Below are 27075 nucleotides of genomic sequence, written 5' to 3'. Positions count from 1 at the left end.
ATGGCACATAGAGACATGGTTTAGTGGGCATCATGGTGATGGGTTGATGATTGGACTTGACAATCCTAAGGTCTTCTCCAACCTTTGTTTTTCTATGATTCTATAGACTGGGGGTAAAATTTTAGACAAAGTCACTTGTGAAATGGGAAGTGAATTCCCCAGGTTTACTGATGCAGTGCATACCTCACATGCATTACCTCAGAAGGAAAATAAAAACATCACAGAGGCATTCCACAAAAAGAATGCCTTCATAGAACACCTCGTTGAACTCTACTGGAGACAGAAGCAAAACACACTTGTAAAATATTAACTCCTTTCTCCATTTAACTTGCATCAAAGACGGTGTGGACAGTACAATAGCTTATCATTTTGATAACTGCAACACTATAATGGGATGGAAAGTACCATGATAACAGCAGGAAGTCAAAGCCTTCCGCTACAGCAAATAAGAACAAGCCCAAAAACAGCAGCCACAGACATGACAGAAAAGAGCTGCTTTACCTTTGGAAAGCCTCAAGTTGGCAGGAATCTCCACTAAGAGATACTCTTGTCTCCACTGCCAATCCTTAAATGAGGTCTGGGAGGGGGTAGATCCTGGCTCCACCCCTTTCCAGTTACTCAGATGCACTGCATGCACCTGAGCTCCTCTGGGTTGGTCCTGCCTTCCTGCCAGGTGCTTAATCCCTGTTTCAGGCCATGGCTTAGCATTTCTGCTGCAATAATAAAGAAAGCTTTCCAGTAAAGTAGTAAATGATTCTATGATTCTTTTTTGCTTAATAACAGTAAGTGGAGCATCACAGAAATGCACGTCTTCTGTGTGTCTATTGTGTAAGATAGACAAGGCCTGAGGTTGCTCATTATTATTCTCCATGCTGCTTCTGATGAACAGATCTATGCACTCACTTTCCATTGGCTTAATCAAGGATTCTCTATGATATGCAATTAATCTTTAACATGAAAGTAATTAGGGAGAAGATACAGAAAACACAGCTGATCATCCTGACTACTGAAAACTAGATTAAGGAATTACTCAAAGCCCTTCTTCATATTGAATTTTTACATTTGCAAATCCCATTATATATGAAAGCTCAATGAAATAAGTTTATTTTTACAATCCATGGAACAGATTGACAGTTTTCATTCAGATCAGCATGTTGGCAGTTCTTCAACAGTGAACCCACACTGCAACCTTAACACTCTGGGGCAAAGCAGAAGAAAGCAAGGTATTACCATAACTCACAGAAAGGTATTGGGAAAACATAGTGAAGCCACACACTAATTCTATCCTGGTCATAAACGTACATAAACACTGATGTGAGTCTAGTCTACCCTGCCTTGCTACTCATTGCCTGGAAGGCAAGTCAGAAAGTTAAACTTTGAAACCAGGATGACAGTAGCTAGACAAGCTCTTCTTGTTTGGGACAGGAAGTAAGCTGAAACTCTTCAGAAGCATGGATGGACTTAACCACCACTGAATATCTAATTCAAGTTCCAGAAACATTAATTGGATTTGGAAAGTCATAAGCAAAGGAAGGAGGCTGAGAGCTGAGCAGGAATCAAACAAAGACAGGTTCTGTTGGTAAAGGGACCAAATTCCCTGTGATGTCTAGGCAAGATACAGTTATAAACATCTTTGCTGATGCTTAACAAAGAATGAATTTCCACATTGACTGAGTGCTTTGAGCTGACACCTTAGCTAAAGACAAGTTTCTGTGTTTGTACTTGTATTTAGTAGTTTATCATATTTGTTACTTCTTTTTAAGCAAAAAAAGAAAAGCACAGCCTAGGCTCTTTATACAGTTAGCACTCCTATATGCAAGATGTATAATACAGTATTTGCCTGCTCCTTTGCATCGCCTGAAATTTTGAGGCACCTAATTTTCAGAATATGGAGGCCACTTAAGAATTAGCTTCTAAAAAGATTTTGGAAAAGCAAAAAATAAGAATAAAAAACCCAGACTCTAGTCACTGTTCAAAACAAAACAACAGTTATCCAGTAAAATGCAAAAGCAGGTAGTAAACTGCCTATGTACATCTTTAAACTGTTAGATTAAGTGGTCAAACTGTTTTCAACAGATCACTTCCACTGGGAGCACTTCCAAGAGCTAATTTCTCAGCAGTTTTGGAAGTTAAGAGAAAATAAAAATCTGCAAGACAGTTCTCTTCCCCCTGCAGCTAAACATCTTCATGGGACCTGATTGGATGCATCCCAGGAATTAGGGGTGTTACAGCTGGTTGCTTCTCAACAATTTATCAAAGGTTATGGGAGTGTATGAAGGTCCTTGCCTGATGAATGGAAGCTAGCCAACACTATACCCAGCTACAAAAAGGATATGAAGAAAAGAGCTAGGAAACTACAGCCTGTTACTCTAACCTCAGTCCCTGAAAGAGTTATGGAGATTACCCTGTGGGATACTTAATGCCCCTTAAAGAACAAAACTGTTATCAGGCACAGTCAACACGAGCTCATGAAGGGAAAATCCTCCTTTAACAAACTGATCTCCTTCTCTAAGGTCACCCACATTATGGATGAAGGGGAGGCAGTGGAGGTAATCTTTCCAGATTTTAGTAAAGCCCTTAGTACCACCCCTCACAGCACCCTTCTGGAGAACTTGTCCAGCTGTGACATAAACAGGCTTATCTCTGCTGGGTGATAAACTGCCTTGACTACAGAGTTCAAAGGGTTGTAGTGAATGGGGCTACATCTGGCTGGCAACTGGTCACCAGTAGCTGGTCACCAATAGTGTTCCCCAGGGCTCTAGAATTGAGACAGTCCCATTCAATATTTTTATCTAGATGCAGGAGCAGAATGCATCCTCAGCAAATTTGCTGATGACACTAAACTGGGAGGTAATGATTACTCCCTGGAGGACCAAGAGGCATTGCAGAAGGATCTAGGTGCATTGGAGAATTTAGTGATCAGCAATAGCATGAAGTACAACAAAGGAAAATGCTAGGTCCTGCACCTGGGACAGAGCAACGCCAGACACAGGCACAGATGGGAGATAAATGGCTGGAGAGTGGCTCAGCAGAGAGGGACCTGGGGGTACTCATGACAGTAAGCTCAGTAGGAGCCAGCAGTGTGCCCCAACAGCCAAGAGGCAAACGAAATAGGCAGCCAAGATGTGATTTTCCCACGGTACCAAGTATTGGTGCAGCCTCACCTGAAACACTGTGTGCAGTTCTGGGCTGAGCAACATGAAAAGGATGTTAAGGTCCTTGAAAGCATCCAGAGGAGGTGCTAAAGCTGGTAACAAATCTGGAAGGCCTGTCCTGTGAGGAGAGGCTGAGGACAGTCAGGAGGCTGAGAGGTAACCTAACTACTTTCTGCAGCTCCCTGAGGAGAGGAAGCAGAGGGAATTACCAGGCTCTGCTCCTCGTCTATGACAGGATGGGAATGGCAAAGAGCTGCACCAGGAGAAGGTGAGAACAGGCAACGGGAAACATTTATGTATGGTGAGTGTGGTCAGACACAGGAACAAGCTTCCTACAGAGGTGGTTGACACCTGTGCCTGTCAGTGTTTGAGAGGCATGGTCTGCTGGGTTAACTCCCCTCTGAGCACTAATGTAGTGAGAGACCCAGTCCTCCACAGTCCATTAGAGCTGGATCCCATTACCTGAGCAGGGCAACACCTCAGGCTGTGGCTCCAGAACCTACACCTGCATCCAACAGCTTCGCAGCCTGAAGTTGTCTTACATTTGCCACACCAGTACCTACAGGAATACTAGCCTGCCTTAACTGTATTTCTTTTAATCAACAGGTTGCCTCCTGCTGCATTTAACCATGCATATAGTTACCTCTATAATATACTCTAATAAAACACTTAAGTAAAAAATAAAACTAGAAAATAAAAAAGCTCCCATCTTCACATAAATCTCGCATGAAATACAGCATAATACAAAATTGGATGGGAATCACTTTGAAATCATAAGAACAACGTGGTGGCCTTGCATTTCTAAAGTAGGGTCAACATGAATATTTAAGTGACTTCTGAATCCTTTCTAATCATTTTAATCTAATCCCCAGTGTATCTGAAAAGCACTCAACCAAAAGAAAAGTACCTTTCCAATGACATAAATGCAATCATGCAATCTTCTCCATGCATGTGGAGGTACGCATCTTTCAGAGCGCAGATGTTCACAGCCCAAATAACGGCACACACTACTGAATACACTGATTTATGCTTGACCACACTCCCAAACCATGCCATTACAAGTCCTTTGCACTACCAACTCCACCTTGTAATTTCACATTAGGTTGCCAGTGGTAGCCAGATAAATATATAGGACAAGAAAAGATGCCTTTTAGCTTCCTGACTAGACAATGCACAAACTAAGGAGTAAATTATTCTGCTTGTTGCCTGTAATCCCTGCACTGTAAACGCCTACATTATGGATTATATTCAGTCTCTAAGAGAAAGACCCTCCAGAGATTGTAGCCCTTACTCATATTTTTCCACATGCCTTCCCAGTACAATTATCTTGAAAGATAACTAATTAACTGTTTTTCCAATTATCAGCAGTTTCAGAAAGCATCTCTGGATGAAAACAAATACATGTGCTTAAACATTTTCCCGAGTTCAGACCATTACCAAAGGAACCAACATTTATTTTACACATGTAGTTTAGATGCCTTAATTAACCAACTCTGCACAGACGCAGCCTCCTTCCAGGAATTGAACAGAGACAGAACCCAGAGACAGAACCCAGCTTTCTCACAACACCTAGAGGAATTTAATTACCTCCTCAACTTTGGACCCTCTGTCAATTCCAATGATCTGATCAATGGGGTCAAAAGCTACACGGGAGGCATGATAGGAGAAAGACAAAGAGAAACCAGAACAGAAGAATGTTATTCTGTAAGCCTCATTTTGTTAGAAAATCAGGCTAAAGAAGTATCATTGGACAAAAGACTTGTGACAGCAAATCACTTCCCTGCTCATGTGCAGGAACATAGCTGGGTAGCACAGTAATTGTGAACAAATTTAGATTTTGAAATGGTGTGCCTACTCTTTAGCAAAAAGAAGAGCAACTCACAAGAAGCTATTATATTACCCAACCTCTTTCTATGCTCCTTCCCCTGCCCTTTTTAATTTTAACCATGGAGAAGGCTTGCTCCAACAGTGGGTTTTTCCTTTTGTTTGACACTATTGTAAAGTTGTAGGTCTGTTTGTGAAATATGTTGCCATGGGAACTAATGTGTGCTGCCATGGAGATCACATCAAACCCAGCCTTACATCTTCTCTGCAGACTAAAGAAAGCAAGACAAACTGGGGTGGATAAATTCTTCCTTGAGAACTGAATGTTCTGAAATACTAGCAAATGTAACAAAAGAAGTGACAAGAATTGAGGCCACTACTAAGCTATCAAAAATTTACTAATAATTCACATAGTGCTCTCTGAGATGTCACTTTGTTTTTAATGATGTTCTTTGAAAGGAGGGTAGCAAAATTTTTCAATGGGATGAATAACGTGAAAATCTAATAAATTAATTCTTAGACTATTAGGTACCAAAATACACCAGTCCAGCTATTTTTCCAAGCCAAGTAATTTTAAGAAGCATGTGAGAGGGAAAAAGGACTATTAACTGCAAGGACTTGTAAAAAACTGCATAAAATGCATATGTTTAATAAGATGACTGAATTAAAAATGATCCATAACATACATATATAGTCAGATTAGGGCTTCGACTAAGGAGACAACTAAGAAACTGAAGATCAGTTCAAAATAAAGTAAATAAAAACTCATCCAGGTCTCTTTTTAAAGTAAATGGTGGATACAGAAAATCTTGAATTCATTTCCTGCACTCTAAAACCCTGCTATTTATTTCTTCTGCATTCTTTAATTGAAAAGATGCAGCCATAACTAAAATCCACCACTAAATTACTTTAAGGACTTATGAGGTATCTTAAATCCCCCCAGTAGCTAAATCCTAAGCATTTAGGCTCCCTGCACAAAATCTGATACACAAACTGTTCTTAAACCCATTCAAATTAATTTTATGTAGAGTCTCTCTAATCATTTTGCAGAATTTCCTTGCTTCAATATATCTAAATCTTTGCTAGGTTATGGACAAAATAAGTTTGTTGGCTCATGGAACAACCTGAGTCACTGAGAAAACACAAACGAATGCTTAAAGATCTATCTTGAATAGCAGCCCCTTCCTGAGGGAAAGTTAAATCTTGTCTAATGAAATATCTATCGTGTCTTATGCAAGATATTGCGCATCTCCTTCTGTTTATTCAGTTCTCCATATTTGTTGCTTTGCACTCAGCACTGCCAATCTGTAGCCTTTATAACTCTCATGCACAGATATTTTTGTATTTTATGAATGTACTTTTAAGAAGGCTGTGACAAGTATTTTAAAATTCAACCAGTTAACTTTCTGTGAAGGAAGTGGAAATAAATACTGAAAATATGAAGAAGCATGTTTGCTCACTCGTGCTCATAGACTTCAGAAAACAACAATTACAGCAGCAAAAACTTTGCAAATCCATCAGTCCAAAGTTATTGTCAGAGAAAACAGATTCAGAAAGACAGGTTTCAGACAGTTGGATAGCTCCACAGAGGCTGTTGAAACCTGAAATCCTGTGAGAGCTATATTTTCTCAGATACAGAAGGCATTCCAAATGTCTCCCCACAAAGCTATATATGATCAACACTTCTAACACACAGGCAGAAAAGCCATTCTACTATCTGATAAATCAAGTTGCAAAGCACATATCATTGTTTTCAGAGGTTGAAGAACAAGTAAACTGGAAAAAGCCACTTAACATAACAAAAAAGGAAGTATTTTTTGTAATCATACAGCAATTAAACAAATAAAACTAGTAACTGAATTCAATTCTGGTTAGAAATTACTTTCTGTAAATAATATAAATTTTAGACAAGAATAAATTTTAGGATTCATAGACATAGCTCACAAATAAACTTTTTTTATTTCTTTTCTTTCAAAGAAAAACAACACAAAACCATTTAAAAATGGATTAGTATCTATCAGCACCCCGCACCAAAACCAGCCAGGATCCAACACTCACTGTCATGGGGACCAGTGTAAATCTTACAATATACCTGTACTAAGTTGCACTGATTTGCTGAGTTGCTCCCCTTCTGATTGTCTCATTCCACACATCTGCATTACATTGATAAACAGGAATCTAGAAAACAGTCTTTGAGGCTTCTCATCTAAAAAAACCTTACTTTTCACACAGATTGGTAAAGGCAGATTATAAAACTACAGGAAATTCGTTTTAACCATATAATGAATAGAATTAAGTTTACGCTATATATTCCACTTTCTTCTCAGTCTCACTGGTTTGGCTACAAATGCATGAGGTTATGGGGGAAGACCTTCATCTGTATAACAGTATTTCTTCTCCTTAGGTACAATGTAAATAACATAGAAAAATACTTCACGCTCTTTCCTCAGCTAGTGCTGCTGCAACTATCGTAGAACTGGCTGGTACACAATGCACCTGACCAGTTCATTAATTTTACATAGCTTGTGGTAGAACTCAGGGAACAACAACAACAACAAATGGCTTTTTAGCTGCTGCTTTTTTCTTCTTACCAGACTCTGAATTTGTACAATCTTGTTCCTTACAGTTCAAATATTCCAGACACTTCTCCAGGACACAAAGGCAAACCCTGAGCTAGCCTAGAGACTGCGAAGTCTAGACAAAAAGAATAAGCAGGCCCTGGACCCCTCTGGCAGGCATTTACTTTGATGAGAGATCCCAAGAGCTCTTCTGGTGGGCCAAACCTAAAAAGGAACATCAAGAGATTGGGGACAGGATGCAACAAGAAATAGATTCATCAAGAAAAAAATCACCTCAAACTGATTTAATTTCCTCCTGCAGCAAAGTAATAGTTTCTGTGACTACAGAAAAAAAGAGGCACAAATACATAATATCATGATATCAAATAAGATTTTTTATATAATCTCACACAATAATCCTACAGGAAAGTTTTGAAAATATGATCTAGCCGAAAATAACTCAGGCTGGATAGAAAACTCACTGAGCAATATCCAGACAGCAGCTGTCACCGGTTCTACAAGAGCCTGTAGCACATGCTCAGTAGATCCTGCAGGCTGTTCCTGCTGAGTGGTTTCTTTACCTGGATCACAAAGTAGGCTTTAACTGAAGTAGGCTTGAATTCTGCAGACAAAACAAAACAACAAGTACTGCAAATATGCTGGAGGACAGAAACCAATATGATCTTGACAAACTGGAGAAATCAGAAAAAATGAAACAACAGAAGAGAAGCGCAAAGCTGTACATACAAAGCAGAAGCAATTGCATAAATACAACTAAGAGTACCCCTAGCAAGGTAGGAGTCTTGTGGGAGAGGAACAATTGGCAAGAGTGAATGATAAACTGAACTCAAGTCACAGTCAAGCCATTGAGCAAGAAACAAAAGAGGAGGTTGGAACAAAGAGGGCCATGGCCTGCATAATGCTTGAAGTCATCCTCCCACTCTAATGAGCATTAGCAAAGCTTGAGCTGCAGTACTACATCTCCTCCCCGACACTGAGTTCAAAGAAACTGGCACTGGTTAGCAAAAAAAAAAAAAAAGTTACAAAGACTGGAGATGAAGTGAGAGGAATGGTGTAAGTAACATGGTTTAGTGTTCACAATGCTACTGCAAAGAAGAAAGTATTTTCTTCTGTGTGCCCACAGTAGACAGGATGAGAAGCAACGGAATTGATTATTAGCAAGAATCCATGTTAGACATCATGAAAAACATCCTAATGATATCAGAGAAGCTCAGGTATATGTTTTGACAAGAGTCTGAGGAATCCTCATTCTGAGAAGCATTTGAGAGCCACTACACTGAGCTCCCAGGGAGCACTGCAGCTCTGACTGTTCCTGCCTCCACAGATCATGTCCAACTCTACTTCTATGCTCTCCCACAACAGTCACATCAAATAGTCATTTGTGCTCTATAAAACCCCCAGTGTATCCCCAGTAAGCATTTACCATAGGAAGAAAAAGAAAAAAAGAAAAAGAAAGAAAGAGACACTTATTTCTTGGAATGATCTTTTAAATTCAAAGAAGATGAAGTAGAATTGTAAAATCATTTATTTGCAATAAACGACAATGGAAGAGGTACTGTAACCATGAGCAAGAAAGATATCCCTTCCTCTTTCATAATGGAGGGTTTGGAAATTATCACAACACCATTTTATCAAGTAGCCACTTTAAATATAACTGTACGGCAAACAGGTATACAGGTATTGGACCAGAGAGATTATCACGTTAAAAAGAAAATAATGATCTTACCCATATCCTGGGCTCATGGAAGGGCTCCAAGAGGAGCGATCTCCAACTAGAAATCCTTTCTCCTTGGGAGTCAGCCCTTAAATGGGGTCTAGGAGAGGTGGAGCCAGGCTCCACCCCTTCCAGTCACTCAGGTGAAATTGCATTCACCTGTGCCCCTGCAACTGACTCAGGTGGTCAATCAGAGGTTCAGGCCGTGACTCAACAGTTCCCATACATATGACTTTTAACCAAAAGACAACAAAATTGATTTCTTGCAATTGCAGAATTACACACAGCAACAAAGTATTTGAACATGAGGGTGTTTTTCCAACTGGCATTTTCTATCATATGCATACCTCTTAGTAAGATTTGCAGAAGACAGTGGGACACAACAAGATATGACAGTTGCTTTAACTTCTTGTCAAATTCTCCTTCTATTTTCATCTGCAATTAAAGACAAATGGGACAAAAGCAATGACAGGTACCTTCTTTATCATGTGAGAAGGGAGAAAAAAATCACTGACATGAGTCAGCCTTTAGTTTAATGCAAAACAGATTATGGAAGCAGTAGTCACTCAGAGCAAAGGGATAAATAATGCTTTTGCTAGCCATTACACTAACGGTGAGATTGAGTGAATGCCTTACAATTGCTGAGACAGATCTAGGCAATACGCCGGGCACAAGAGCAACTGCCCAGCTCTCATAGCAGTGACTGCCAATTTATGAAATCAGGTTATTACAGAAACCGTGCCCAACCTTTCAGCCTTTATTTCTGAATATCATTCTCCTGGTTTGTTACAGACCCCATGAGTCAAATGAATTTCAAAAGCATTGCCTAGGTGAGTAAAGGGTCAAAGGTTAAGTACCATACATTCCTTCTTCCTCCATTCATATACTTCTTCCGCAGTTTCCTCATTTGGTCCTCAGCAGCAAATGACGAAACTCTCCTTCCCTCTATAGCCGAGAGCGAATCTGAATCCACTGCCCCAACGCCCAGCTCTGCACTCTACACCTTGGAGAGGACAGGTGGGCAGCTCCCCATCATGCCTCTACTTGGCCTTGGGCAGCAGGAACCCACCTAAGCAACAGCTTTTTCTGCTGCCATCATACAGAGCTATTCACATCTTGGCTGGCCTTCTGCACACTGATAGCTGCCCTCTAACCTCCTGACATGAGCAGGCTGCATTCAGTGGGTTCATTGGCAATTACACGTGGAGAAATAACGTCAACAATTCAATGCAACATAAACCTACTGAAGCACTGGTGAACTTGCCCACTCTGCTCAAGATGCAGGCTTACATACAGATATCAAGGCTGTTGCACAGTTCTTCAACAAATGCCATGCACTAGACTGCAACTCCCTTCTACCCACTGGAAGCAGCCATTGCCTCTGAATTGCAGCCAAGGAGAGGCATGAGCAGGGGCTGGTGCGTGGCCACAGGAACTTGTATGCCATCCCATAGGCCAGATGTGCTCCCTGCAGTACTGACAGGAACCTTCAGCAGCAGGGTAAACCTACCTGGCTTCAAGCCACTCTGTGGAGCATCCTACCTTCCAGACTGAATATGCTGTGCAACCTCTTACTGATGGGCAGACGCTGCTAACAAATTTCACCCTCATCTACTGGCTTTTTGGCAATCCACTATAGGTCACTCAGTGCAATTTCATTTTCTTAATTAAATTTTCTCTTAGGTATCATCATGAGGGATTATTTCCCTTTGCTTCCATTATTTAATATTTCAGAGTAGAGACAGTTTTATCCTGCTTTCAAGGCTTAGAAAATTTTGCTCTTGATTAACCCTAACACAAGATTACAGGATTTTTCTTTTTAAGCAAATAACACTCATGTTTGTTAAACAAACAACATATAAAAAGGCTATATAGCAAGGTGTGGGAAACTAAGGGAAAAGGTGAAGCATAGTCAAGAAATAAAAAGTTGTTCCTTGCCATCTCAAACTATACAGAGTAGAATTTATTTGTAAAAACAAAGGGAGAAAGACCCCCAAATCTAGTTGCCTTCCAGTGAGAGTAGCGCTTTAGCGAGTTTAATAAAAATCAATGCTTTTCCTAGTGTTGAGGTACCGGTTGTCACAGAATCAAAGAAAAATCTCAGCTTTCCTGTTCAGAACTAAATTACCAACTAGCATGTACTGAAAATCTTCAAACTATGAACCCTGCAAGCACACTGATCCCATAAGAGAAAAACTAAACCACAAGTCCTGAAAATTCCTATATTGTGAGGAGCCCAACTTCTGTTTTTTCAGTGCCTATATGCAGAAATAATGGCTAAATATGCACTTATTCTTTATACTCTCCAAAAATGTTGCCCTACATAGTTACACACTGGTGATTATGAATCAGCCACTATTGCTTGTGACATTCTCCACTGACTGCAATATTATGCAGCCCCTCTGCTAAAGCAAAACTAAACTGCCCAGGAAGACAGATGTGAATGACGTACCTCAAATACAAAACACTAGTATGAACTGACACAGAAATACTAACCAGCACCTCCAGTCCTCTGCTGTCACAGACAACCCTGAAGTAGATATAAGGTGAGGTCTACTTTATCTGTTTTTCATTTTTTTAGCTGTTTTGCTTAAGTTTACATCCAAGTTCTCTCTTAATGGAAGAGTATTCCCACAGGAAAACCCAATTTATCTTAAAATAGAGAATGGTCCATTCCAAGCCTCTCTCCCCAGTATAAAGTCTAGATATTTCACAGATATAAAAGATGGCTCAATTCTAGACAACTACGGTTATGTGAGATGCATGTAATCCACTGGAGAGAGAAGGATCTTCTGAGATTTCCTTCAGGGAGAAGGAGCCACCATAAAGGACTGGACACCTTAGCAGCCTTTAACAGCTACAACAGCCTGAACAAACGATTTGTCCCACATGAGAATCTCAAGCTGGAAATTTCACTGACATTTTCTGCATTGTGAAAGATTTAAAAACCATATAACCTACTAATAAGGCAGAGTAAAAAATGTCATAAACATCAGAAACAGTTGTCTACCAAATGTCTAACATTAGAGACTATTTTGTGAAATGCAAGGTATGATAGCACTGAGTACAAAATCATCCAGTCATTGTCTGCACACTAAAGAATTGATAAACTTATACAGACAAGATAAATACAGAAACAACAGTTCATAGACATAATCGTACAGTCATTTTGAAGTAGTAAACATTTGGGAAGGAACTGAAGGAAGAAAGTAATAAGCTATTCAGTCTTTTACCATCGAGCTCAATTAGAAGAGAAATTGCAGGTCTTTACTAAACAGTACTAAAAACAGAAACATCCAGTTCTGCGCATGAGTAGAAAATGGTTAGGATTGAGGGCAAGGAAATAATATAGAGAAGTTATTTTCTCATGGCAGACAAAAATGTTTGCTATGTTCTCTAAATGTTCTCCTTTAGTCACAATAGAGATAATTCTATACCGACCTTTTGTTTGAACCACTGCAGACATTCATACACTGGGTTACACCAATTTCTCAGTGACGTCTTCATTTTAGTGTATTCCCTGCCAAAATGCCATCTCAGTTGCTATAGTTTCTTGGCAAGTTTTTACTCGTAGGTCTCCAGATCTTTTCATAGGTGACTACTGTCACAGTCACAAACACTTTAAGCCAGCATACAATGACAAGAAAAATTATCATGCCTCCCTCCATCCTTTTTATGTCTGCTTGCATTGACATAACTGTTCTTCAAACAGCCAAATAAATCTCAAATCACAATATAAAATAACAGATTACTTCTAGCCTGGGTCTGTTCCCTGATGCAGTTCTCCACATGGCCACACAAATGCATGTGTCCTGTCACTATGAAATGAGTCGTCTCAGAAACAGAAAAAAGAAAAAAGCAGCAGGATGCACTGGGATTATTTAGCCTGGAGATGAGAAGGCTCAGTGGGAACCTTATCAATGTAGATAGCACATTGGAGGGAGTGAAGAAGACAGAGCCAGGCTCTTCTCAGTTGTGCCCACTGACAAAACAAGAGGCAATGAGCACAAACTGAAATAGAGAAAATTTCATTTAAACATACAAAAGAACTTGAGGCACACAAGAATGCAGGTCACAGAAGTGTCATGTTGTATCTGCTGTTCAGTTATCTACGAGGAGGTCGGAGGGGTCACATCCCAGCCAAAAAAGCATTTAATTAAGTTCTTAAGACTCAGTCTACAAACTGAAAATGGCTAAGAAAAGCATAGCACAGCATAACTATGATCTCAGAAAGATTCCTGTTTTCAACCATGGAGTGCAAGACGCTTAAAGGAAAACAAAGAATTTGTCACAATTTTATTATTCTTCTTACATAATACTCAGCAATCAACTCTCAGCCTCTAAGAACGTTAAGCACAGTGCTGAGTCTTCCACTATTCCTCTTTTGTTTTGTCCACAGGCAGAAAAAAGTTTGATACCTCCAAGTTTTGCCTAGATGATGTGGCTACCTGGAGCTGGGGAGCCAGTGACCCTCACAGCAGGGAACCCCACCAATCATCCAACAGAAGGGGCACAGGGCAAGGGAAGACTGAAGGATATGCATGATACAAGGCAAATGTTAGTAAAGATGCACAAGAAATAGGTGAACTAAACAGAATGAGAAATATTATCAGGGTAACAACAACAACAACAACAAAAAAAACACAGCAAAATATTAACCTTCTATTTCTTCGTTTTATTTAGAAAATAATAAAGCTGCTATGTTATTGCTGCACAGTGTGGTCTGAATAAGGAGCCACTCAGTTGTTGAACAAATGCACTGTTGAGTGTTCACGCTAAGAAAAATGCATCTCCCACCTTCATGTTTCAGCAGACTAAGCAGCCAGAGGATGGGCTTCCAACTCACCTAAGCAACCCATAGAGCATGGCATTAAAACGGTCTTTGCAGGAAGAAGACAAATCATCACAAAAGGAGAGAAAGGAAAATCTCCTGAAACAATAAGACTTTAATTGAAGCCACTATTTTTCTATTCGTTGCACTAATGCTTGATTTCCTTCATGGCAGAGAAGGAAAGCCAAAATAGGACATATCTTTCCCTCATTACTATCACTTTAGAATGACCTGCTGCAAAGAGTTTGCCTTTGCTGTACCTCAGCAAATGAGGCCAGCAGTGTCAAAGTACAGGCCTTTTTGCAACTAAAAATAAGGTCATCTCAAAACTGAAAACAGACAGACCTGAGCAGCAGAAGTGTGCATAACCTGCACCAGCTTAAGTTCGAAGCTCAAGCATTTTATAGGCTTGCTACAGAGAGAACAGACATACTAGTTCCAATAGCTATAGAAAAGGTGTTTGTGACGTGGAAGGAAGTAGAGATAATGACAAGAGGAAAAAAATTGTTCCTAGCACTGTCGAGAGGAAGAAAAGAAAAAAGAACCCTGCTAATGTGTCTCTCTGTCCCACATAAAAGTGCAGCTAATTTTTTCACAGTTATTTTAAGGATTCATGGGCCAAATGTATCCATACCGCAAGATCAGTGGTTTAAATGGACCCAACATATCCATGAGGTTGGCCCCAGGTTTCCACAAAGTAAATACAACAGGATGACAACTATGATGTGCTAGAGATAGGAGATAGTTTTTAGGAAGTGGCTCTATGAAGCAGAGTAGTTCAAGCCTCCTTTTCTGCACTGTAGGAAATAAAAACATTTTGAAGTTTTCCTGAAAGCTGAAGTGTAACAACAACAACCTTGTCACACCTCCATCTCTGATCTCTCCCCAAGTGGCTCTGATCATTAAACAAGGCTGCAGGGCTCCAGTTCCTCTGAATAGCTGCCAGCCGCAGCACAAACACATTCTCACAAGGCACATTTTGATTCTGTTTAAAACAGCATTTTTTTTGACAGAAAACCATTCTACTGGCAAATTTTCATGCAGAAATACTTAATATGCCACCCCTCCTCCCACATGTGCAAGCACCAGAACTATTTGAAGAAGGTAATTACACTGCTTGTTCACACTTCATTGGATTGCTTCTACCAGGTTTCCAGTCTTTTCTTTGCTGGGAGAGGGAGAAACCAACAAAAAGGTCATGAAAACTAGGATGATCCAACATAAGTAGATGCAAGGAAAAAGAATATTTTTTAAAGGAGGCTTGATAGCCTCAAGGTGCTTTGCATGAAGATGAAATCAGCTCTGTACTGGAGCAGTCAGCCTTTGAAAATGCATGTAATTATCATGTGTTTCTAACTGCTACATGACATGAGTTCAGTGTACAACTGAGGAAGTAGGTGCAATGGGGGCTAGGGGGCGGTCTCTTGTTTCCAGCAAACAACCCTCTGGTGCGGCGCCAACCCAAGCAGATTGTGTGTGCTGAGCTTGGCTGCCAAGGCTGGCTGGAGGACCTGAATCAGCTCAAAGCTGAGAAGACACCACTGCAAGAACACAAAATGTGTGTGGCAAGAGCACTGTGCTTGGTTAGGGGTCTTTGAGAAAGCCATGCCAGGCCACTGTGGCCTAAAATACAATATTTCTCCTCCAAAGTTATTAAATAAGAATTATTCCTCATCACTCAAGTGGATCCAGAACTTGCCTGCTAACTTAAGCACAAAAAAAAAGTTTATTAATCCTTGCTTCAAGAAAATTCCAAACAGTCAAAACTAAAAGCTCTGAGGGAAAGCGAACTGACTTTTGAATCATTTATCATTGTCATCAACAACTGCAGTTTTACCTATGTTTCTCTGAGAAACTCTCGATTTGCATTAAGCCTGGCTGAGACTTCTTCAGCTGCAAAGTCTCCCTCTTACATCATCCCCTACCAGAGACTGGGGACAAAGGATCAGGGGAAGAAGTTATGAAAAGTCAACAGTTGGGGCTGAGAGGTGCAGCTGGAAAGCATCTTCTCACTGATATTTTACCTCACTCTTAAGCTGGAGTGAGCCCAACCACTTCCTAAACTCTGATCCTGGGTTCTCCTAGGCTTGAAGACCTTGCTACCATATGTATTCAGAGCTCTGATACACAACAGGTTGAATTACATCGGTATTCTATTACACAGGCAGTTGTATCTGAGATTTCATACTCGCCATTAGCTACCAGGATCCATCTCAGAAAGCTTCTGCATGAAGTACATCAAATGAGCATGCAGATTACCGTTGGACACAACACTGAAGTATGGAGAAAAACAGAGTTCAGAAGACTAATACTGATGACAGATATTTGAATCCAAGATCGAATGAATGTGACTTGCACAGAACTTAGGCATTAATGCTGAAAATTGTAAAAACCTCAATTGTAAAAATTGTAAAAAATTCCTCAAACCAACACTCATTGCTACTGGCCCCTGCTTTACACATTAACTGTGTTTAGAAACCTATGGTTCAGCTCCCAGGCATCCTAAAAACACCTCAGTCTTGATATCTCACATGCTATTCAGCACATAAAATACATGAACAAGACCTTGGGACAAGCACTGGCACCAGAAACTCCCTCCACCCTTTAAATCAGACTTACGCTTCCTCTTGCTCTCATGAATGAATTTTTGAATCCTGTATGCAGACAACAGCAACTGACCAGATGGGCATAAATTCTGCCCCACAGTCACACACACTTGGAGAAGCCTCCTGCCTATTAGGACACATTCCTGAAAAGTCACAGATCTGCATTTGATCTTAAGGTGCATTACAGAAATGGCAGAGATGCAACAGCGCACTGGCTTTGCTTGCATTATGCTAGAACTAAAAGACTTGGAGAACACAGAGCAGGAGCCCTTGTGCTGTCTGCAAGTAAGCCAGTCGCACGCAGTCAATACAAGCTAATGTAGTATGCCTCCTTTTAGGGCAGCACTGCTTTAAAACATGGCTGTAATACCCCTGGACGTAAGCTGGTAAGCTCACTACATTGTGTCATGCAGGCACAGTAACTTACATCTTCATTTGTTTATGGCCATCTTTCTACTTTTGTTTCAGGGTGTATCTGTCCCTCTCAGGGTCACACAGGAATGAGCTATTATCCAGATCATCAATGCTGTATTTATATCCCTTTTGGTCCAGGTAGTTAAAGGAGATGAACTTAGTTTCCCAGTGAGTTATTGGAAGGCCATCACACAGATTGATCTCCTGTCCATCTCTCAGAGCTATTATAAGGGGGTCACAAGTCAGCCAAACACATTATTCACCATGGACCTCCGTGAGCTGCTAGCAGATCCAGTGCAAATCAGCAGGCTCCTGCTTACACATCCAGCTCTGTGTTCTTCCCTTGCTGAGCCTAAATGCTGCATGCACACAAGCCCTGAGCTGCTGCCACCACCATCCCAAGGCGAGCTAGGCGAGCTGTCTTTCTGGTGACCCTGGGATTCCCTAGGCAGGTAACACCACACACACAAGGAGACGCAAGAATTAGGTTGGGAAAAATAGATCAAAGCAGGCATATATTTAACTTGGAGTCCAAACCACAACTGTACTATACTGATAAATCATTATACACATCAATTCCACATTTCATAATCACTAGGATGACACTCTTACATGAATAACCTGATGTGATCAAATTATTTTAAGTGATCTGAGACTGCTGGAAACATTTACATACCCATTTCCAAATGTGGGCTTAGACATACCACCTCTGACTCACAATATCACATCCACCCTTTCTCTCTGAAGAAGGAACTTCTTTCTGTCACCTCTTTCGGGAAATCACTTCTTAACCATTTCCAACGACAGCTTTAGACATCTTTTGTTTCGTTTTTCAGCATGGTGATGGAGCAAAGTGGAGGATCCTGCAGGGAGCCTGGCATGGGCTGCTGCCCCTGTCCAGGCTTCAAAAAGCCATTTCTGCACACAGGCTAACCATTGGAGTCGCAGTGTCCGGTATGGGCAGAAATGCAAGGAAGAGAGGAAGGGCACAGGGGCAATCTAGCCCTTTCTGGAATTTCTGCAATGACCTCCTCGGGTTTGTGCTAATCTTTAAAGCTGGACAAGATGCTATAGCTGATGCCAAGAGGAAGTCACCACGCATCTCTGACAAGCAAATCTAGCATCTGATCCTTAAATGGGATTCCTAAAAGGCACTGACTGCTTCCGTCCATCTCCAAAATCGATCTCCAGCCAAACCTTAGCAGCACAAAGAGCAAGATGAATCCACAGAAGCATCCAAAACATTTCACCACACCTTTGATACAGTGTTCCTGGATTTTTTTTGGCAGCACAATTGCTTGTTGATTTTGTTCACATCTCAACATTTACAATTCCCTCTTCACCAATAAATTCTTTTTAACACTAGTTGTAGAGCATCCTAAGCAAGCACTCTCTCTGCATCTGTTCTTGATTTATACACAGTTGAGCACAGAAAGATACAAAAGCATTTTAGCATTTATGTACTTCTGCTTAGGGGATATTTTTAATTTGGAATATCCCAATATAATTGGTCAATACAGACACTAAGTTTTTTTTTCCTACACCTTTCTATTAGGCACACAGTATTAGTATGAGCTATGAACACATGCTCTCGTTGTCCAAGCTGAGTGTTGGCCCAGGAACCACTGTGTGTGTAGCGAGGCATGCTGGGAGGAATAACAGTGCTTTTCAACTACCAGGTCTTGCAGAGTAGAAAGGGAAGAAGGAAGTTGGAAGGGAAAGAAGGAGAGAAGGTGAGAAGGAAGCTGTTAAAAAGAATGGAAACCGATGGGCAGAGAGCAAGTATGAAAAATCATCAAAGAGGTTTGCTTTGAGAATGACACAGTTCTGAGGAGCATGAAGGAAGCTGATAATGATTCTACATCAACATGTTGTCCCTTGGACCTGCAGAAGAAATTTTGCCTTCATTGTTCTTCGATGGGAGCTTTGCTCATATAAGAATGAATGAATCTATCCTTTCCAGGTGTAAAACAAAATCCATAAGCAGTGTTAAGAACTGGAAACCAAAAATGAGTAAATCAGCCTAACTCTTATAAGCCACCATAGTGACAGGTCTTGGAAAAGGAGTTCTGACACAGGGCCTAGTGCTTATATGCTGGAATTCTTTTCTAGCATAACAAGAAGAGGAGAAAGAAAACTCGTTCAGTTCATTGTCCCCTGATAGCAGCCTGGACACTAACTTCTGCAGTTGTCTCTACTTTAGCCTGGTGCTAGAATGACAAGAATGAAATGTCAGTGCAAATATGCAGCTTCCCTATAATACACAGCTTTGTAAAATAAATAAATAAATAAGCCTCACCCCCCCCCCCCCCCCAAAAAAAAAAAACAACCACCAACAACAAACACAAACATATGTATCACAAAAGGCCAAATGGTACCGCTCTTCATCAAGCAGAGCTTAGAATAACTTTAATAGGAGCTTTGTTCACTTTCAGACCCAAAGAATGTGCCTCAATAATTCTTCTATTTGTCTCAGTCTTAGGTCTCTACTGTGACTCTGGATATGTATGTAGTGTTTCTGAATCATGGTATCATAGTATCAGCCTCAGGTTATGACCCTTTACACGAGCACAGTGAAGTCAAATGAAGTAACTTAAGTTCATGACAAGATCCCACTCCTCATTCTTATGTAGCTTCCACAGGCCTATAAACAAGGCAGCAGATTAAATGGCTAAAAGGCCTTTCACCAACCTGGAGCAGCATAATCTTGGAAATGGATGTTCTGACTCCAGGATGAAATACTTCATCCACATCCCCCCCCCTCTTTCCACCTTAAGCACAACTAAACCTCACTATTAAAAACAAGATGCTGCTTCAGAGAGTAAATCTGTTGCCTTTTTCAGACAATCATGCAACTGCACACAAAAAGTGTATATTTTTATTAAAAATACACAGCATTTTTTTTTTTAAGACATCATTAAAGACACTTGACAAATAACCCAACATTTGATAGATGCTCTGCATTGGAACATGGATTGTAAAAGTTTAAATTTTCCTGAGGTTGCTTTAAGATACAGGCACAAGACTTTGTCACAAATAACATCAGTCTTGACAGGGCACAGGTTGGAAAGGAAAACGCTAAGCTGCCCAAGGGACCACTCAGGCCCATCGGGTGATCTCATTCAATTCTTTTGTGTCAAGCACTTGTAAGCAGCAGCCTCCCCAGATATTTGCTACATCCAGCAGGAAGGAAGACTGCAACTTGAATCATTCAGGAACTGCTTTACAGCAGGTGCCCAGCTCTCAAGCAAGGCCAGATTACCCCCAACTTCACTGCTTCTTACCTAGCTCAGCAAAGTTCACACCGAATGCGTTCTGCTGAAGAGACACGCTTGGGCAGGATGGTTAGTTTCAGGGAGAAATAGGATGCACAGCAACGCATTTTAAGATCTAGGGAACAGTTCCTTGATGTGTCTGCTTCATAAAGCCAGGCACTCAGAGAAGACTGACCAACACATGGGAGAGAACTTGCCTGACAGTCTCTGCAAGCACTCCCCTTTGCTTGCCCTCCTCTTTCTGTCCCTCAGGAAAAGCAGACAATTTCTTGCTCCACCTCCTCTGCTGCCATGTGCTGGGGAGGAGTAACCACCTGGCTTCCTCTCTGCAGAACGGGTGTTGTGGGTAGCACATCAGCTCTTCCCAAGATCACAGGATGCCATTCTCAACTGTACATGGAGATGTGTGAAAACACTTTGCCAGCAACAAAACACCGTGCTCCTCCTTTCTGTACAATAGCTCTGTTGAACCAGACATTCTGGGACCTGAGAAACCTGATTCACCTAATTGAAGGTGTACATGGCAGACATTTTCTTATGGTATGGAAAAATTAATTATATCACATGACAGATTTCAGTCCTGGTGTTCAAGAGCTCATTAACAAAACTACTATAAGAGGTGCTAATAGAAACAAAAGCCTTTAACATCACAGGCTTCCCTTATGACTCTTGCTACGGAGATGGATGACAAATCACTGTCAGTCATCTTTAAATTCCATATTGACTACATTGAAGCAATTACCTGTTTATTTTTAGAACACATTCCATTTTAAACACCAGTGATTCACTCCAAGAGATGTTTTCTGCTGTATCACTACTTCATGGGTTAACAGCTCTCAAATTTAAATGGCTTTAAATTCTGGGACAAACATCTGCTTTTTTTTTCTTTTCTTTTGCCTCTAGACATCGGATGGGAATTTTAATTCACGCTTAAAACCAAACAAATGCTAGTCTTCAGTAAGCATCTGCAGAGAAATATATAAATATCTGGAACGTGTGAAAACAAGCGCCTGTTTTCCTAAATGCATGAAATGAAACCTTCACTGAGTGCTCAGCAGCAGCATTCTGATTGCTGCGCACATGCTCTCTTCCAAGTCCTTCTGCTATGCAGCAGGGGAAGGCTGCCTGCCCGCATCCTCAGAGAACTTTGTGATGTGATGAGCTCAGTGGTCCCGTAGGGAGCCCAGAACTGATTGTTTCCTTTGACATTTCAAACACCAGCATGAGGGTTTCCCTCTTCTTTTAATGCCTAAAGGAACAACCCATTTTATTGCCTCCCCCAGCCAACTCAAGGTTTATCTGCATTGTAGGCAATGGTCCAGACAGGAGAATGAGAGGCTGGGAAGAAACCCAAGCTGCTGTTCTCCTGCAAAATGAGGGTGGGGTGGAGACTAAGGGAAGGAGAGTATTGGGAAGCAAAGGTTTCTCCTGTTGCTCCCTCTGGCGGGAGAGTATAAGCAGTGGCTGCCCCAAGCACTGCAGTGAGGAACCAAATCCCAGGCTCAGCTACTTACTGGCTCAAGACAGCCCCTGCCTCCTTCTGAAGGGTTTCTGGGCCACAGACCTTCTCTTGCCCCCAGCAGTTTGACACCCATGACAACTGCATAACTACTCTACCTGCAGCCTGGACCAGTCCTACCAGTCTGTATGCTGAGGAAGCCACAAACATCCCAGATGAGAAGGGGATTCCACCTTGCCCAAGGGACAGCCCAAACACCTCCAGGGAGGCAGCCCTGACCTCAACTTCCCACTTCTGAGCTGATAGTGGAGTATCCTGCCATAGCATTCCTGATAAAAAAAAAAATCTAGGACTGACTCAAAGTCCATTTTACAGCTACAAGTCAATTACACAGCTGCCTGGCCATCATTCATTAACTGTAATGAAAATGACCCGGGGCTCCCTGCATCAAAGAATCTTGCCATTTCTTCATTCATTCCAAACATTTTACTGAACTCAAAATTCAGCTGGAAAACATCAAATGGGGTAGGTGGCACAGGTGGCATCTCTGCCTGCCCTGCTCCTGGCTGTGCTTTTACTTTTCCCTATGTTGCATGCCCCCCCACCTTCATGAGCATACCACAAGAAACCAAAACATTTACTTACGTCTGAGGGCAAATGCAGAAGTATATAAAATTTGCCCTTACATTTTATTAGAATTAATATTTATCAAAACTGAGACCAGAAGAAATTTATTTCTAAGGAATTAAACCAAATCTCTGCAGTGTTTGTCAATCAGCCAGTGCAGAATTACAACAGCACATGAAACCTCACAAGAGAAATGGGTAAAAAAAAAAAGTCTTAAACAGAAGTAAAGCTGACTCATCTCTTTATTGCCAACACCAAGAAAGATGCTGAGCATAAACAAATAGCAGACTCCTGAAGAAAAAAGGGAGTCACAATTTCTTTTAATGTGAATAGGCAGATAGTCAAGCTGGAGGGAGCAGGACCATCCTGCAGCTACTCTGGACCTAAAGGAAGTGGCTAACACCACAGTGCACAATGGTGAAGTTTCCAGGAGTGGCAAGGCCACCAGGGACCTGGAAGCAGGGAGAAAGATGATAACTCCCTGTTCATGGAAAGCTCCTCACTACACGGACTGGAGAGCTGCAGCTGCAGATTGTGATCAACTCAGGGATGCCACATGTACATTTAGATATCAAAGACCCTATTGCTCTGAGTGGTCTTCACAAGGAACTTTGACCTGAGCAGGCTAGTATCCCTTCTGAAAGTGAACCAGAGGACTCATACAAGTGCCAAGCTCCATGCCCTGTCTGCTGGGGCCTACAAAGGCTACAAGCTCTGCACGCTGACATCAGTCCTGTGAATATCCCTAAGTGTGGGGAAACTAAGTAGGTTAAGACTTGGGATCAGAGAGCCTTGGGAGGAACACTTACAAGGGTGGATAGTGATAGAACAAGGGGGAATGGTCTTAAACTGAGACAGGGGAGGTTTAGGTTAGATATTAGGAGGAAGTTTAAACACAGAGGCTGGTGACACACTGGAACAGGTTGCCCAAGGAGGTTGTGGATGCCCCACCCCTGGAGGCATTCAAGGCTAGGCTGGATGTGGCTCTGGGCAGCCTGGTCTAGTGGTTGGTGACCCTGCACATAGGAGGGGGGTTGAAACCAGACAATCACTGTAGTCCTTTTCAACCCAGGCCATTCTATGAACATAAGGAAAGGCACTGTAAAAACAAGTTAGATTCCCTGGCAAAGTCCACCATGACCGACTAGCATACTTTGAAGTAACTATTTTGTTAGTTACTAAAAGCTCTTTGTTCGAATTTTACCTAGCAGGTGGGATTAATGAAGTTGTACTGTTAGAATTATTTTCTTTTAAGCAGCTTTTACCAGAGTTGAAACCACAGAGGCAGCCTTAATGCCTGCATCCCCAAGACTGAGATTTCCAACAATTTCAAAGAATGGATAGCATCACCTCTTTGTTAGACAAGCTCCTGGCCTGACAGTATTCAATACCAAGATTCTCGCACCATGAATCTCTCCCAGTGTCAGAACCACACCTTTCACAGTATCTCAGAAACAAACTAACAAGCTAAACCTTGCGTCAGTCCTTATTCAAGTAATTGCACAGTTTGTATGAGGGCTATTCACAAAAGGAGGCAAGGAGAAGCATTTAATGCTACCATGAATGAATACTGCTCAACATCAGAGGAAGCATGTGCAGAATTCCATGAAGCTTCTCCAGGATCATCTTGTGATTGCAAAGAATGCTAGATTGTGCGCCACCTGTATGAAATACAAACCACAGAGTGATACATTGCTTTGTTTACTAACAGCCCTTAGCCAATTATTTATTGGAACATGATAAGTACCACATTGTTTATCAGAATGCATTTAAAAAACAGAGCATACAGATTTTGAATCCATTATTTAGGTTGTCCTGAATCTGAGTGGATGGTTTGCTTTCAAATTACTGCCACTTTCAGGTATTTATAGCTCCTGATAAAAGTCACCAAGTGCATTTTGTGCTTTGGCCCACTCCAGTTTCATGCAAGCACATTTATGAGAAAGAGCTGACTGATACCAAAGAGGCTGGGAGGCCAACACTCAGGCCACACTAAGCCACCTGTGCACCACTGCATGTATTGCACAAGCACAACGTGCCACAACCACAGAGTCATATGCCTTACTCCTCACAAATGCCAACCATTGGAGCGACCACCACTCTGAGCTGACTCCCACTCACGCAAAGAGAAAACTGAATGTGCATTTATTCCATAGGGACAGGTATTCTCTCCCCCCCAACAGACTGAGCCTGTATCACAGGAAGAATGCTGTGTTGGCAAAGCGCATGCTGCTTTTTACATCTACTCCCAGTTCCAGTGTGAAAATCAGCATCGCACCTGCGCTGTCCAAATAGGTCTACATTACAGAGATGAAAGCAGAGAGAGCAGCCAGGATACACATTGTACTCCACTTCTTCATAAAACACATGTACTACACAGAGAAATGATAATCCCTTCTTAGTAGAAAATCCAAATTTCCAAAATGAATCCCCAGGTTAAAATGAATTATTGTAATAACCACAATCCTAGCGTGAGGGCTAATCAGAGAGGCACAGCTGACCACCTGCTATATGCCATCCCTGGCCAAGCAGCTCTGTGTCCCGATGGCGGGGTACCCCCATGGGCTGGATGCCCCAATGGCTGGGTGCCCCCGAAATGAGATGGCAGTGCTGCTGGGCATGCGGCCACTGGACTCTCTCACTACGCACTTCTGCTGAGTGCAGCATTAAAAAAAAAAAAAAAAAAAAAAAAAAAAAAAAAAAAAAGCACCACTGCAGCTCTGAACAGCAGGATGGATGAATCCAAACCCAGGATTCTTCTTGAAATTTAAAAAACACACAGGAAACACAGCAAGAGACAACACATTGTACATGCCTGTTTTGGTGCAAATCCATTTTCCATGAAGATACAAAACAAGAGAAGCATTATTTGACAATGCTAGAGGCTAGGACAATGTTCTTAACATACTTACAGTAATTTTATTTAATTGCTGATGAAAAAGGCAGTTACATAAGAAGGTAATCACCAAAACATGAAATCATGAGGTTAGATTACAGCAGAACGGGAGGAGGAAAAAAAGGCAGTTCGTGCCTTAAATTTTGCTGCATTGTCAGGGAGCCAAAAACCAGATTCGGGGGTTTCTTCTCCAAAAGGGCAGAGCCATGACCACGGCAAATCCCGCATGGGACTCCCTGCCGCCGGCACGCACCCACATTCGCACCATGCAGCAGGCGTGCGGCTACCCTCGGCCCCGCTCGCACCGTTCGGCGGGCAGGCCAGCCCGCGCAGCCAGATGCTCCACGGAGAACAAAACCACGCCGCCGCCCCCCGGACACACACGCACACACGCACACACACACACACACACACGCGTACACACGAGTGCCCGCCGCTCGCAGCCAGCTGCCGGCTCCCCGCAGCACCGCCGGTCTCTCGGCACAAAGGTGCCCCGGCAGGGAGCCCCCGGCAGGCCGCTGCCACCCCGCCACCGCCCCGGGAAGGGCCGGGCCAGACGGCACCGGCCTCCCTTACCTGGACAATGCCGGCCTGGGCACAGTTCATGCTCCCCCAGCAGCGCGGCTGGCAGGGCTCACATCCCACACGTGCCGCCTGTCAGCTCCCCGCGCCGGGCAACGCTGCCCGTGCGTCAGCCCCCGCCAAAGCTCACCATAGTCCGGCAGCACCGGCTGCAACGCCGCCGCGCTCCCTCCTCCCCCTCCCCGCCAGCCTCCTCCCACCCCGCCGCCTGTCGCCGGGTACCGGGCGCACGGAACCACCCACACGCCGCGGCGGGCGCCCGGCAGCCTGGCCCGCCCCTCAGCGCGACGCCCGGCCTGGTCCGGCCCTCGCCTCCGCCCCGGGGCCGCCTGGGGACTGTCGCCAGCGGCCCCTGAAGGTGGCGGCCTGCTCCGGGCCCCAGCCGGGACCCTGCGCACCTGGGAGCGCCGGGGTCGTCCCCACCGCAGGCGGATCTGCGCCGCCCTCAGCCCTGCTCAGCCGGTCGCGCCTGCCCCTCGCGCATCCCCAGGTGGGAACCTCGCCCAACGCCGAGGGACGTAACGATGCGTGCCGGCACCGGGGCAGGAGAAATAAGCTCTTTTCCCCTTCGTGCTGCCTCCCGCAGGCCTGCAGCCCTCCTGCTGGTACCCTGCCGGTAGTACGGACTCTGGGGTGGTGGCTGATGTCTTCCCCCCTCACGCACGAAATGACACCTACCCTGCAGCTGAAACTGCGGGGAGCTGATACCAACCAAAGCCCCTGAGGAATCCCCATTCTCCCCTCCCCTTGCTTTCTCTCCTTGACAGCGTTTTATAAATCGCACACCCTGGACAAAGAAACCCGCAGTCCTACAGCTGGGAAGAGAGGGAGTTTCAAAACACAGCTGCTACACGAGCGCTTCTCCCACGGGTCTCGCGTTTCTACTAGCATCGATCTCTGTGCAGCCGGCTCACCAAAAATAGGGCAGGAGTGCTGCTGGGGGCTGCAACGAGCAGCAGCTTGCACCGCGCTGTGCTTGCTGCCCGTGCCCGGCTGGCGGAGGGGATGAACACCACCAGATCTAGGCATCAGCTGGAAGACATGCAGAACAGCGAAAATCTGCTTAGATCCTCGCCGGATTTTTGACGATGCCTTTAGGTAGAAATGGCGTTT

The 27075-nt window shown here is 42.9% G+C and overlaps 1 protein-coding gene across 4 annotated transcripts in view; it reads right to left on the bottom strand.

Annotated features, from left to right (window-relative positions):
• Positions 1-26467, bottom strand: part of HECW1 (HECT, C2 and WW domain containing E3 ubiquitin protein ligase 1) — a 236734-nt gene extending 210267 nt beyond the window's left edge. For 3 of the 4 annotated variants that reach the window (XM_015281616.4, XM_015281615.4, XM_040695461.2), the window contains exon 1: positions 25957-26132. Coding sequence is in view for 2 of the 4 variants with exons in the window: in XM_015281615.4 (XP_015137101.1) it covers positions 25957-25986 (30 nt within the window). In the remaining 2 variants the exon portion in view is untranslated. Of the gene's footprint in view, positions 1-25956; positions 26133-26360 lie in introns of those variants that run through there. The other variant, XM_046938349.1, reaches the window with a different exon arrangement.
• Positions 26468-27075: the final 608 nt, after the last annotated feature.

This window comes from Gallus gallus, chromosome 2, assembly GCF_016699485.2.
Source record: "Gallus gallus isolate bGalGal1 chromosome 2, bGalGal1.mat.broiler.GRCg7b, whole genome shotgun sequence".
Lineage (NCBI taxonomy): Eukaryota > Metazoa > Chordata > Aves > Galliformes > Phasianidae > Gallus > Gallus gallus.
Note: the sequence above shows the minus strand (reverse complement) of the source record. Positions and strands in the feature narration are given on the sequence as shown.